General features: G+C 44.7%; 2 protein-coding genes across 3 annotated transcripts; one reads left to right on the top strand and one right to left on the bottom strand.

The window, feature by feature from the left end:
- The first annotated feature begins 2,374 nt into the window (after positions 1-2,374).
- On the top strand, positions 2,375-6,734 carry LOC100279762 (putative protein kinase superfamily protein). 2 transcript variants are annotated; one of them, NM_001152720.1, is made up of 4 exons: positions 2,375-2,734; positions 3,689-5,007; positions 5,613-6,068; positions 6,186-6,612. In NM_001152720.1, exons 2-4 carry the CDS (start codon positions 4,027-4,029, stop codon positions 6,432-6,434), a joined length of 1,686 nt encoding a protein of 561 aa, NP_001146192.1. In that variant the 5' UTR covers positions 2,375-2,734; positions 3,689-4,026; the 3' UTR covers positions 6,435-6,612. The 2 variants fall into 2 exon arrangements, with proteins under 2 accessions (NP_001146192.1, XP_008654828.1); XM_008656606.4 differs by lacking the exon at positions 2,375-2,734 and adding an exon at positions 2,779-3,046 and having other exon boundaries at positions 6,186-6,734.
- Positions 6,735-7,173: 439 nt separating this feature from the next.
- LOC103634946 (probable serine/threonine-protein kinase At1g54610) lies at positions 7,174-13,470 on the bottom strand. The gene is made up of 8 exons (XM_008657522.4): positions 12,798-13,470; positions 11,650-11,934; positions 10,993-11,310; positions 10,683-10,910; positions 10,213-10,313; positions 9,172-9,283; positions 8,640-9,080; positions 7,174-7,799 (listed from the first exon to the last, which is right to left on the bottom strand). Exons 1-8 carry the CDS (start codon positions 13,146-13,148, stop codon positions 7,551-7,553), a joined length of 2,085 nt encoding a protein of 694 aa, XP_008655744.1. The 5' UTR covers positions 13,149-13,470; the 3' UTR covers positions 7,174-7,550.
- Between the last annotated feature and the right edge of the window lie 458 nt (positions 13,471-13,928).

Raw genomic sequence — 13,928 nt, 5'->3', positions numbered from 1 at the left:
GAGACGAGCTATATTAAGAGTAATATGGCTAAGTATATTTCCCCTAAAACTTTCTATCCTCACTACTCCATAATGAGGTTGAGATAAAAAAATCTTGCAATCTAAGTCTTATAATAAAATGTCTGATTTGTTTGTCAAACATTTACGTACACCTACAATCTTATTCAAAAGATATGTTCAAGATATAGGAATAATACACTTAAGAAACGTGTAGGGCTCAGGGGGAAACACTTTTGAATGTTATCCCTTACTATTCAACCCTGAAGATCGTAAGCTATGCAACTCTGAAGGTTCTAGTTGTCTTGAAAACAATCATTGTTCTTTTTTATTATTCTGAGTTTTCATGAAGTTTCCACACATATGGTTTTTGACGAGGCAATAAGGACAATATGTAAAAGCGATATTATACGCTATTTCTCTCCAGTTTTCTTGTCACTAGTATTTTTGTAGTTTTAACGAGATATGAGTTCGTTGTGGTATTCATCTATGAGAAAATGCTAGAAAACCCTGCGAAAGATTAGTGGGCTAATACCAAATATACTCTTAAGAGTTCTATCGTTCTATATAATAAAATTGTGCACCCTAATAATGAATAAAAAGAGATCATCCAATATTGTGTCTTGTCTCTTTATGTTTGCGTCCTTGTAGGAAAAAAAAACGAGAAACGAGTCCATCTATATCCTCCTTATGTCATTTTATTATTGATAGAAGGATTTAGGATTTATATCTGAAATCTACATATAATAACTGAGTTGTAGCTAAGTGGTAGGCTCGGTGATTACGAGCTGACCGGTCCAAAACTGAAAATAATCTCCGTTCCTCGTCTCAGGCCCGTCTCCGACGCTTCTGAACCTCAAATGGCAGTAGCATCTCACTTGCCACAGGATTTCCATCCTCTGAAACTGTCAATGATATACATCGTCCAATTCCGAAACTGTGGATTCTTCAGGATCATAAGCAGACATAAATAATCACATATATAAACAAACAGCAGCAGTGGCCAGTGGTTCCCCTCTTTCGTTGTCCTCATGCATGTGACAGAGTGTGAGCTAGGGGAAAGCCGAAGTCAAACGAACTTCGGTGGAATGGACCTTGTGGCTGGCGTCAACGAACGGTGCTGCTAGCTAGCGTGGTGCAGCAGGAATCTTGGGGACTGCTGAACTCGTCCACCCCCGGCTGCGAGTCCCAACAGTTTTGGGATCCCTACGCTTAAGCATGTGATGGAGGAATTAATTAGAGCATGATGAGATGCGATTGGGATCGAGTCAAACAGAGTTGCTGCTTCACTTTGCAGAATCACTTTCTACGCACACACAAAAAGATAGTTCCCCTTCAAGATGACCTAATGGTAAACACGAGTATACACATTACTAGGAGTTGGGAAAATTGTCAAAAGAAGAAAAAAAAAAGATCTAAGGGCTAGTTTGGAAACACTAATTTTCCATGGGATTTTCATTTTCCCAAGGGAAAATGAACTAATTTCCCTTGGGAAAATGAAAATCCCATGGGAAATTAGTGTTCCCAAACTAGCCCTAAGGCTGCTTCTAATCCCGTAGGTGGCCCCGTTTGATTAGAGGGACTAATCTGTTTGTCCCTAGTTTGACAAACAGAAGGATTAAATCATGAACTAATTAGCTTCAGTTTCTAGTCTCTCATATGAGTGCTAAAAGGGACTAAAGAGCAATATTTACTCCAATTATTCTTGCCTAAAAAACTAGCGTGAAACAAGAAAAGGGTATTTCAGTATTTATGTATTGCATTTAATATATTTAGAATATGTTTAGTCCCTATAACCAAATAGGGTATGGACTAAAGTTTAGTATATATACTAACATTTAGTACTAGGACTAATGAAATTAAACGGGGCCTATATCTACCGTTGTATATGCTATCAGCCGTATTATTGACTCTACTATCGACCATTACCAATCTTTATATAACGCGACGCTCCAGTGTGCAAGCTTTATTATTGGTTAACAACCACCTCATTACCATGTTAGCTTCTTTTTACAGACTTTTAGTTGACATAAAACACGCCATTTTAATGAAACTTAATTAAACAAATAAAAACTACATAGTTCATAAAATATAAAATAAAAATCTATAATTTATAAATAAAATTTTATAACTTAAACATAAATACATAATCTCTGTTGAAGGAGGCTTTTAATATTATGGTTCTATATTTTAAAAATGCAACTCTATTAGATAATCTTATAATTGGAAAACCGAGCCTGATTCAAGGGCTCAGGGTTTAAACAGGCTCCAACTGTGGTATCCGTATTTACGCTGACGGGCCCAGCAAGAGAAGAAAGGAAACCATAAACCTGCGGCTCCATCGAACTCTGCAGCCAGCCTGCGTGCGCCGCCCTAGCTTCCGTCGTCGTCATCTTCTTCGTCGGAGCCTCGGAGGATACGAGGGGCCCCTGCGCTTCGCTACATTCTCAACGAAGCCCCTCTCGCAGCGGGCAGAGGCCGTACGGCGGTGCGTACCCCACCGGCACGGGGCCGCGTTTGCAGGGTGCCGCCGTACTACCACACAAGGCGCCCTTATTTTTCCCTTGTGCGCGCCCGCAATGCGCTCTTGAGATCCCCGGCTCCTCCTCCTCGGTCTGCTTCTCCTGCTCCGGCTGCTGGCCCTGGCCACCTACCCGGAGCGGGAAGAGCGGCGGGAGCCCTGCATTTTGTTCCGGTTCTCCGCGTGCCTCATCCGCCCGCCCGCGATCCCCGGGAGGTTAGTTTCTCAGCTCCGATTTTTTGTTTTGTGGTGCCAGCTCGAAAGATTTTCCTTTTTGTGTGTGGTTCCTTCCAGGACTAGTGCCAGCTTACCTCTCGGGGTGGGCGGGTTTTGGTCGATTTCCTTCTCAAAAGGCAAGTCCTATGGACGAGGATTCATCGTCCCTTCGCGATCTTGTTGTTGTTGCTTGGCTTGGCTGTTATTAAAGTTTCTACCTTTGAGCCCCAGATTGGTTTTGCTTGTGGTGGGCAAGCGCATCTATACACACTCCTCGCTTTTCGACGCCATCGACGCGCAACTCCGTTTGAGGTTTGCGTTCCGTTCGTGCTTTCGATCGCCAGCAAGTATCATCACTCTTCATTTTCGATAGATTAGATTGAAATAGTTTTGATTTGCGTGTCGATTTTACATTGGGGTGAGGCATGTCTCAGGCTTTTAGAAGCCGCAATCCCCTTTTGACTGAATGCTACTTTTGGATAAGAAGACGTCCTTTGTTTGTGCATTTGTTTTCTTCGCAAGCATTTACTGCTGCAATTGCTCACTGTTTGATGCGGCGACCCATGGAAAGTCGCAAGGATAAACCTGACAACGATAGATCTATTGTACGCAGTCTGGCGATTGGTCAATCGCAGACGTCGTGCTTGGGCCGGTCATCCTCATGCTGTTGCAGTTCCTCATGTTTCAACGCGTACTATATACTATTTGTCAAAAACCGTGCGTCTGCAACCCGTTTCACACCTGTTTTTTTGGGGACGCCCAGTGACAATAGAAACTAGAAAGAGTCAACAGCCCGCAATTTTGAATTATTGGTGTCTATTATTTTGAATCGTGTATTGGATACTTGCTACCGTTGAACTAGCCATTTTTCTAGTGCAATGATTGCCAATATATTAGTTGCCGTTGCTCAACAGATTCTGTTAACAATTTTGCCTCCCTATTGCTGTATTTTAGGACTCTTGGGAAGCCCTCCCTGTACGTGACTACTGGGACCTCCACCAAGCTCTTCAAGTTCCAGGATCAGTTCCTCTGTATTGGGCAATCTCTAGACCTCTGTAGATTATCAGCCTGATTCACAACTTGTTGCAGGTGCAAGAATTCGACTGCAGATTTTAATCGTGATTGACACGATTCCTGGTTTGAGGGCATCTGTTGGTGTTTCGAGCTAACAGGCTCCTTTCTCCCTGCTCGAAGTTTCACTTACTTCAACATGTGGTTTCTATGGATCCAGACTTCCAAAGTTGGAATCTGATCACTCGCGTCAGTGCTTCTCAGCTCCCTTGTTTGCCGTTATGGAGGAGCAGAACTCGTGGCTCAGGACCAAGTTCTCCAATACTGTCTATGCTAGGGTGGATCCCCGGAGAGTACCTGTTGCTCCGCTTAGCAAGGATGTTGAGCGGAAACTGCACAAATTCTTCAAGATGAAGAAGACTGTATCGATGCCTGTTGATCGGGATGATGGAGACACAGGGACTGCATTCAAGCACTGTGCTAGCTTGCCGCTAGTTCGATCCCAGCCTCAGCTTGACAGGGAAAAGGTCAACAAGCCCGAGAGGGCGAGCCTGGAGATTCCTTCAAGCTCCCAGATGATCTCAGAGAGTTGCAAGACTCCAAAAGCAAGGAGCCTGGTCAAGACCCCAAGTTCGATGATGCTCCTGAGCTACTTGAACAAGTCACCGTCAAATCAAGGGCATAGTTCTCACAAGGCTTATGGATCCAGACCGAGATCGAAGTCCCCCCTTCCTAGTATTGTGCCTTCCGAAGTGTTTAGGGAAGCAAAGTCTAGCAGCCAGAGGTTTGCAAGCCCTCCTCCACAGCGAGGAGGATCTGCAAAGAGTATATATGGCAAGTCATTTGGTAGGCAGGTCTCTGATATGGGTCAAAGTCCTAGATGGCGCTCAACTCCAGTTGTATCTGGTAAGCACAAGTCTCAAAAGGATAATGCTTGGACAAGGAAATACAGTGGTGGAAGGAGGGTTAGTGCAGTGAACCCTGCTGATGATCGAAGGGCACAGATGGTTAGAATGAACCAGGCAGTGCAGACGACAGTTGATTGGACACTCGATCCGTCCAAGCTGCTCGTGGGGCACAGGTTTGCTAGTGGAGCATATAGCCGGCTGTACAGGGGGTACTATGATGATAATCCAGTTGCGATCAAATTTATCCGCCAACCCGATGATGACGACAATGGGAAGATGGCTGCAATGCTTGAGAAGCAGTATAACAGTGAGATCAATTCATTATCTCACCTGTACCACAAGAATGTGATCAAGGTAACAGTTAACAAGCATGCAATCAGTTTTGTCGATTACTGCATCGTGTTCTTAGGCCCTGCTTGGAACCCCTAGAGCTAATAGTTAGCCAGCTAATAAATTATTAGCTAGGTTAAGCCAGCTAATGAACTAATTGTTAGTTGTGAGGTAGCTAACAATTAGCTGCAGTATTAGCTGATGGTGTTTGGAACCTAACAACTAAATTTTTAGTAGCTAACTATTAGTTTTAGAGGTTTCAAACAGGGCCTTAGTCTTATGTCTCCTGCAAAATGGTTATATACAAGCGCATGTGCTGATTTTACATTACATTCTTATAGCCATTATTGATATCAGTTTAAATTAATGCTACTGATTATGGCTTGTGAAGTTGCCTCTGCTGTTTTTATAAACAAATTAAACTGGTGTTACCATTCTTAGGAACATTGAAACTGCTGTGTTAGTGCACTCTACTGCTCAGAGTATTTATCAATAAGTTTCTCTTTGTATGGATTGTTTGTAATGAGTTGAGCTTACCAATTACGCATAACACATTTCAACTGCATGTAGTGTCGATTGCTTTGCAATGCAACCACCTTTCTCTGATCATTTTTTTTCTGCTAATGCAGCTTGTAGCAGCCTACAAATGCCCACCAGTTTTTTACATTATTACCGAGTTCCTTCCTGGAGGCTCAATAAGGTCATACCTAAACAATCCAGAGAACCACCCCATCCCTCTAGAGAGAACCATATCCATCGCTCTGGATGTCGCTCGTGGCTTGGAGTACATACATTCTCAGGGGATCGTTCACCGTGACATCAAGCCCGAGAACATTCTCTTCGACGAGAACCTCTGCGTGAAGATCGCTGATTTCGGCATTGCCTGCCAGGAGGCCTTATGCGATGTGCTCGTGGAGGACGAAGGCACTTACAGGTGGATGGCGCCCGAGATGATCAAGCAGAAGGCGTACAACCGAAAGGTCGACGTCTACAGCTTCGGACTGCTCTTGTGGGAGATGGTGTCCGGTAGAATCCCTTACGAGAACCTGACCCCTTACCAGGTGGCTTACGCAGTAGCCAACAGGGTAATGGTTTCTTTCTTGCTCTGATTACTTACAACTAAAAGTGAATTTCTTCGCGCAGTGACTGTCTGTTGTGGCGAATATATCTCTTACGTGGTGATTGATTGTTTTTTTCCCCAGAAATTGACGCCAACAATTTCCCCAGAATGTCCACCGGCCCTCAGATCCCTGATTGAGGAGTGCTGCGCCTTGCGGCCTGACAAGAGGCCCGACTTCTGGCAGATCGTGAAAGTGCTGGAACAGTTCCACTCCGTTCTCTTGCAGGGTGGCTGCCTCGACATACCGAAGAGCGGCCCCGGCACCTGCCAGGATCCCAAGAAGCGGCTCATGCGGTGGATTCAGAAACTGAAGCCGAAGCATAGCGCCTGAATAACTAAACTCTTATAGTTGTAGCATCGTTGCAGCCGCAGTTTTTGTCAGGTTGGGTATGCTCAGTAGTTTAGATCTCGATTCAAGGAACCAGCGTTCCAAGGATGCTCTTAGCTGTGCATCCGCTGATCTGCAATATAGATCTTACAGTACATGGTTATGCTTTTGCGTTTTTGCCTTCTCCCTTGTTGAATTTATCATGGTACCGTAGCATGTGCCTCTCACTCGTTGAGGTGGAAGCATCAGGAAAAGCAAAAGGGCGTATGCTTAATACAATTCTTGCGCCTTTCCGTTCTGTTATTAGCAGCTGCCCTGCCGTGCTTACTTGTCGTGATGCTGATATCTGAGACAGCAACTTCTGGTGGCTGCTTGACTTGAGCTCCATTATCCTTGAGGTCACAAACTATGGTATTTTCAGTTTTTCACCATGTCATGTCGACAGTATCATTCTTTTTGTCGTGTTGAGAGGTTTTTCTGAATCTGGTTTCGTATCCATTGGTTTGCACTATGGTCTCTTTGACAACGATTGTTGTACAAACAAACCTTAGATGCAAACGCGCAAAAGCATCCCAAACTTTTTAGATCGTTGAAGCTGAAGCCGCTTTTTTAGAAGGCCGTTGCTTTCACTCACATAGTATAATTTCCGCGGGCGGCGCATGAACTCAGCTTTCCGCTTCCAGCGCTCCAAACAGCTGAAAATGGAGGATCCCCTTGGTCCCAGTCACTGAGCATCTCGTCGAAAAGGTCAGCATATGTACCTACTACAAAGCTACCAGACTAAGACTTGTTCTATATGCACCCCAACAAGGTTACAAGAACAGCTGCTTCAACAAAGCTCCCAGGTCTGAGATTTGGTGAAATCACAGTGAAGAAGGGTTTCAGTTTCAGGCTCGGCGAGCAAACACTTCAACCAAAGCCCACCTGATGATACATGACTCACTCTGGTCACCGAGACACTCCGCCAATAAACAAATCACCTCCCCCTCACCTTCACACCCTCTGCTTCTCCCACCCTGTACATAGCATGGCATAGCATAGCATAGCGTCCCACCACCCGAAACCAGCACAGGACCGAACAAAAGGTTCCAACTCCAACCGATCTTGTTGGAGAGCGCCTCACTGTTGCACGGCCTGATAACTGGAGCGGCTGGAAGGGAAGACCGGGATGGCGCCAAAATCGGCGGGCCTCATGCCGCCCTGGTGATGTCCATGGTCCCTCCTCGCTCTCGACTTCTCCACCCGGGTTCGCCGGAAGACTTCTTGGATTTGCCGGTCGTTCTCTTTTAGCATCTCGTCGACGACGCTGCCCGAAGGGCAGGTCAGGGGCCCAGAATGGTGGATCTTGTTGCCCTTGGATCCGTAGCCCTGTTTTGTCAAAGCCATGAAATGGTCAGTCTTTTCCCCCAAAAAAGTACCAACAATGAACTAGAAGTAGGATATGAATGAGGTTAGCTTTCATTTAACCCTTTTTCATGTTTCATTGAACACCACAATGATTTCAAGTCGGGCGACTTGCTAGTCGATACACCTGGGCGACCAGGCGACTACTCGCGATTAGGACGACGACTAGGTCGACTAATCAGGTCTTAGTCGACCTGGTCGTCCCTACAGCGCTCCTGCATATTTGCAGGACCTATGTATATAATATTTATATATATAGCAATGTAGCATATAGAAGGCAACACCAAACTAGGAGTCTAGGGCACTAATTCATATGATGACTAATTCAGATTGCAGAACATGAACAATTGAACATCAGTTACTACTCAGTAGTCACTAACTCACTAATTCATATGATGAAGAGTTGCAGACTTACTAGTTACTAGATAAATGCCAAGTACAAACTTACTATTGACCTAAACTAGGAGTCTAGGGCAACTAATCGCCCCCATCCAAATTGGACGACTAATCGCGTTTAGTCGACGACTAATCGGACGACCGAACGATTAGTCAACCAGATCGGGTCGGCCTCCCTAGTCGTGCTAACAGAACTGACTAGCCCGACTAATCGTGACTAATCACGATTAGTCGGACGACTTGAAATCACTGGAACACCAAATAGCTGGGTTTGCTAGCCTATATACGTTTTTTGTTTGGCAATGCATGCTAAAATACAGTTCTGAATGAACACTGCGATAAGCATGGCCGAAACAGAACAACCAAGCTTTTCATCCTTCTGTGTTTCAGGTAGGAAGTTTTACTTACAATAGCTCCATCAGCCCTAATAGTGTTCCTGTCATCCTTCTTCGGGAACACTTGATCGTACTTCCCACTGTTACTGAGATGCTCATTGATGGATTCCGACAGCCTCCGCCCATGAGAAAATGCTCCAGCTTGAGCAACCATTGTCCAACTACTATCATCTGCTCGGGGACCTGTTCTAGATGACACAACCACAGGGTGGTTCGCAACACCAGGGACCTGAAGTTCATCATTTTTGCCACCTCCAGCCTTTGATGGCTGACTCTGATTAACTAAAGGCCCAGAATGAAAGATCCTGGTCGGGTAGGCATGTTGCGGGTCTTCGGAAGACTCGGTACCAGGAGTCGGACGGGGTGGTTCAATTCGGAATCCGGACGCGGAGTCTTCTTTGCAGGGATTGAACATCTCACTCCTGCTCCTGGTATTAGCTTGGGCTCGCCTTTTCTGAGATCAAAGATCTCCCGGTTAAAATTATAAGACAAAGCTAAAAGACAAAAATGACTATCCAGGAAAGTGTCAACAAGTGGAGAACTACCTGCAATGATGACACTAATTCTGCATTTGCATCAGGGGCAGGGACTGCTCTTGATTCTCTAGTTCTCCTTTCAGGATCATGTTTATGCTGCTTTCCTCCAGTAACACCTTGCCTAAAAAGTGCATTGCTATAATTCGTAAAAAATCAAATGCAGGCATTGCAGCATGACAACGCTGGTTGGCTTTCACTTGAGTATTAAAAGTTAAATAGCACAAATTGAGCAGGCAATAAATTAAAGGAAATAGAAAAATTGAAACAAGTAGTGCAGGTCTAGTACACAGGGTGTGCTAACACATGGGAAAAATGGGAAATACTCCCTCCGTCCCAAAATAGTATTCATTTTAGGGTGTTAGTGGATTCATACAATATTTGATGTATGTGTTTTATATGTGTCTAGACTCATTGTCATCCATTTGAATATGGACAAAAAAATGCAGAGCTGAAACGAACAGTATTGTGGAATGGAGGGAGTAAATGATAATCTTGTCTAGGTGTATGGGAAGCAGCATCCACGTTCGATTTTTGTGTAATATATAAAAAATGTGAAGATTGGCAGATTCACCTAATCATTCTGTTTCACAACATCTGTCCCTTAGACACAAAGAATAATAAGATGTAACACCAAGAAAAAGAAAGAAACAATCGTTGTCCTGTTACATGACTCACTCTAGTAACTCAAAACTTTTCAACTATCACCTGCGAACAAATGGCAGAAGGTGCAGGAAGATATCGTGATCGATGGATCTTGTGAAATGGAGGTAGTATATGCTCGTGTACTTGTGAAAATGTAATAATGTTCATCTAAGTTTGGTGGGCTCGACAAAGATAAGTTTTGTGCTCCATCACGATTGGTCCAAATCCAAACCGACTTGGGCGATTAATCGCGATTAATCATGATTAATCGGACGACTTGAAAACATAGGCTCCATGACCTAGTGAAGTGCTTATGTGATTTTCCAACAGGAAACAATAAAGATCATTGCCTCAAGAATTGTCTTTGGATGATAGATAAAATGTGAACAATAAGTTGGCCGTGCATACCTTCGAGCTTCCTCCTCCCGACGTTTTGCATCAAACTCTTTGCTTGGAGGGTACCTAGGCAAGCTTGAAGGATTGCAAGCATATGGTTTTGTTGTAAAAAACTACAGACACAACAGTAAGTTCAGAGTTAATTATTTAAGACAGGAGGAATGAAACAGAAAGGAAACATTGTATCACTTTTGGGCATATTACTTGATAATAGAAGGATAAAACCGGCTACTCCAATAAGATTAGCATGACATAGAAATGTATGGCGCTACACACTACTTCCTGATTGCCAGGCTATCAAGTATAGACTGACTGGTAAGCACAAAATAAGTTCATTTTGCCAATATTTCGAGTGGTGCAAACAAAATGAGCATTGAAACAGCACGTCTCAAAAAAAAACATGGCCCGTTTGAAAACACAAGACAAATGCCTTGTATTGCTGGACAGCTAGAGAAAGGTTTAATAGGGAATTTTTTGTATACCTCACTTTGCAATGCATAAGATGCGGTTCCACGGTCTGCTGGGTCTACTGAAAGAAGAACATCTACTAATGCCAGAGTAGGAGCAGGGAACTCTTTGAATGTTTCTGCTACACGCCTTGCATACGGGTGTTGCGGTTTGAAAATGGTGGCATGGGGAAGCTTAGATTTCCTCCAATAATCCTCTGACGGTGAACCACAAAGTTTAAATATTTTATGCAACTGCTCAACCTAGAAACAGTGGAGAAGCTTTAACACAACTTAGTTTTGTAAACAAATATAACTACAAAAGAGATTCTCTTACAGCATTTACCTCTGTTCTGCCGGGCATGATAGGCTTGCCAGCATATAGCTCGGCAAGAATGCAGCCAGCACTCCAGAGGTCTACGGCAACACCATAATTGGTGGCACCGAGCAAGAGCTCTGGTGGCCTGTACCATAGTGTGACAACACGGCTAGTCAAAGGCTGTCGTTGTTCAGGATCAAAGAAGCTTGCCAATCCAAAATCTGCTATCTTCAATATGCCTCGGTTATCAATCAAGAGATTTGAACCCTTAATGTCACGGTGCAGAATGTGACGACTGTGGCAATGCTCAAGACCACGGAGGAGCTGTTGCATGTAACACTTTACCTGGACAACCAGTAATGCTTACCGTCAGCATGTTCTGACTATAGTTCATACAAATAGCTAGTTCGCTTCATTCCAAAAATGCTATACCGGCTACCAGGCAATGTTTTATACTCTTATTCCTCTGAGACTGGTATGCATGGAATACTTCATCTAATGATGCTTACTGTCAGCGTTTACTGATCATAGTTCATACAAATAGCTAGTTTTCACTTCATTTCCAGGATGTTACTAGCTACACCACTGTACCAGGCAATGTTGTCGACTTTTTTTAGATAGTAGCAGGAATATTGACAGTTCAATACACTATACACTAAGTGCCACAACAATATGACTACATACCTGAGACTCGGTAAACTTTACTCCACGGAAAGATGCTAGTCCAGCTAGATCATGTTCCATGTACTCAAAAACCAGATATAAGCTGCAGGACATCCTTGATGTTACTAGCCCCTCTAGCTTGATAACATTTGGATGATCAAGGCGACGCAAAATGAGAATTTCCCTTGCCATAAATTTCACGCTCTCTGGTTCCAAATTATCAAACCGCACTTTCTTCAAAGCAACAATCTTCTCCTTTTCAAGATCACGGGCTCTGTAAACATTACTATATGTACCCTGACCAATCTGAATAAACAAAAAAACAATTCTTGAAAACAATTTCCAAGGCAATAAAATTTACATGTGGCACACAGTGAGTTGATTCCGCCAGAAGTACCATTCTCAACACTCATTGACTCATGAACACATCGGAGCACTGAGCACATAATCTCAACAACTCAGTCCAAACCAAGATTCTCGAAATGGTAAGTGTCTAGACTTAAAGTATGCATCCAGAACAGAGCAAACAGAACACTACTCTTTGTTATATTACCGTCTTATTTCCAGAAATTCAGCAGAACTGAGCAGCCTTCGCTGCTCTTAGCAGAATATTTTTCTAATTCTAATTAAACAACATTTGCAGGAAAGGTATTTAATTTCTTTCCTGGTAAAAGACCAAACTTTGGCACATTCTTACCAAAAGCTTGTTGCCAATGCCTACTATTCATAGGTTCCACGGTCCACTGAAACTAACAAAAATGTCCAAAAGAAAGGAAATGACACGGCATTCCCGCATCCAACACAAAAGGCGTCCCCCACTGATAACGGAATGTAACTATTTCCTATCGTCCCCAGCTGCCATCGCCAAGCATAGACAAAAACGAATCCAAGAAATGGAAAGATCTCGCGATGTAAAACTGTTTCCGCGTCGCTGGAAATACATGTAAAATGTAACATTTCCTCATTTACCGCACAATTTTACTGCTCCCATCTGTTCACAGAGAGCAGTACCTCAGCTTATCTTCACATCTAGATATCCAAAAAAAACTTAAAATTTACAGCATAATTTCGCAGATTACCACTGTTCTGAGATTCCAGTGCAGGCGAAAAGCGAGAGCAAAATGGGAAGATAACAAAGTAGCAGGGCGAAGCAACGGAGAAGGTCCTACCTTGTCGAGCTTCTCGAAAGACTCGGCGCGGCGTGGCACCCATCCGCGCACGGCCTCCGGAGCGACGGCGACGAGCCAAGGCGGCCACCCCACGGCCACCTGCTCCGCCTCAACCGCCCTCGGCACGGGGCTCCTCACCTGGCACGCCGCTGCCATCGCCATCATCGCCCGCCTCCTCTCGAGCGCCTCCTCCCTCCCACTCCCTGCCCTCGCATGCTGCTGAAGCTGCAACTGCTGCTTCCGCGCCTCCTCCTCCCTCCTCACCGCCGCCGAGAGCTTCGCGGCCGGCGGAGGCGTCGCGCGGCACTGGCCATCCTCGAAGGAGGAGGGGCGGCCGCAGACGCAGCCCATGGCGCGGGTTGTAACTGCGACAGCAACGGCGCCCGTCGACTGGAATTGCCGGTCCGGCTCAGCTCAGCCTGCGGCGCCGGCGGGAAGGGAGAGGCATGAGGCGAACGGATCTTGAGGCTAGGGTTAGGCTCCCGAGAATTAGGGTTAGGAGTGGCGTGGCACTGTGGTGGCGGAGGAGGAGGAAGGGGGTGAAACGGTGGCGCGGTCGAACTGTGGGAGTGGGAGCAGCAACGGCCACTCGCAGTCGCAGTCGCAGGATGGCAGGAGGCGGCGGCTTCGAGAGATGAGGGACATATTTGTAAATTTGGTTTATGCAAGGGTGCCAATATGGTTTGGGGGTAGTTTTTGTACTTGAGGACTTCAAAGTTCTACAGTTTATGGGGTGGGCAAACGGAATGAGATTCAAGGGTTTCTTTAGGCCAGCTCCGCACTCGTCGATGTCGATTGTAGACGCGGTGGATTCAGTAGGTACCGATACCCCTCACTTCAATGTAGTCAGCTTAGTTGACCAATCGATTGGGTCGGTAACGATCATGCTAAAGTCAACTTAGTGGTGTCGACTGGGCGGTATCGACTCACGCATTAGATAATCTATCGGTGGTATTGATCGTATGTTACCCTGTGTTGCTGTTTGCATCGTTTTGACCGTTTGGAGTTTAAAAATCTAAATAATGCATTTACACTATAAATATAGGGGGTTTGAATTCATTCGCACCATTCACTCTCCAATTCACTATTCTTCCTTCATATCGTAGTCTCCCACTCTTTATTCAGTATGGA

Source organism: Zea mays, chromosome 8 (genome assembly GCF_902167145.1).
Source record: "Zea mays cultivar B73 chromosome 8, Zm-B73-REFERENCE-NAM-5.0, whole genome shotgun sequence".
Classification (NCBI taxonomy): Eukaryota; Viridiplantae; Streptophyta; class Magnoliopsida; order Poales; family Poaceae; genus Zea; species Zea mays.
This window is presented reverse-complemented; position numbering and strand designations above follow the sequence as displayed.

What these genes read in the sequence shown, in the direction of transcription:
- LOC100279762 (XM_008656606.4), top strand. Translation starts at nt 4,027, where the DNA reads ATGGAGGAGCAGAACTCGTGGCTCAGGACCAAGTTCTCCAATACTGTC. An exon ending in ACCACAAGAATGTGATCAAG is followed by an intron (nt 5,008 to 5,612) that starts GTAACAGTTAAC and finishes CTGCTAATGCAG; the next exon opens with CTTGTAGCAGCCTACAAATG. An exon ending in CTTACGCAGTAGCCAACAGG is followed by an intron (nt 6,069 to 6,185) that starts GTAATGGTTTCT and finishes TTTTTTCCCCAG; the next exon opens with AAATTGACGCCAACAATTTC.
- LOC103634946 (XM_008657522.4), bottom strand. Translation starts at nt 13,148, where the DNA reads ATGGGCTGCGTCTGCGGCCGCCCCTCCTCCTTCGAGGATGGCCAGTGC. An exon ending in CTTATGCATTGCAAAGTGAG is followed by an intron (nt 10,314 to 10,682) that starts GTATACAAAAAA and finishes TTGTGTCTGTAG; the next exon opens with TTTTTTACAACAAAACCATA. An exon ending in AATTAGTGTCATCATTGCAG is followed by an intron (nt 9,081 to 9,171) that starts GTAGTTCTCCAC and finishes CTTTGATCTCAG; the next exon opens with AAAAGGCGAGCCCAAGCTAA.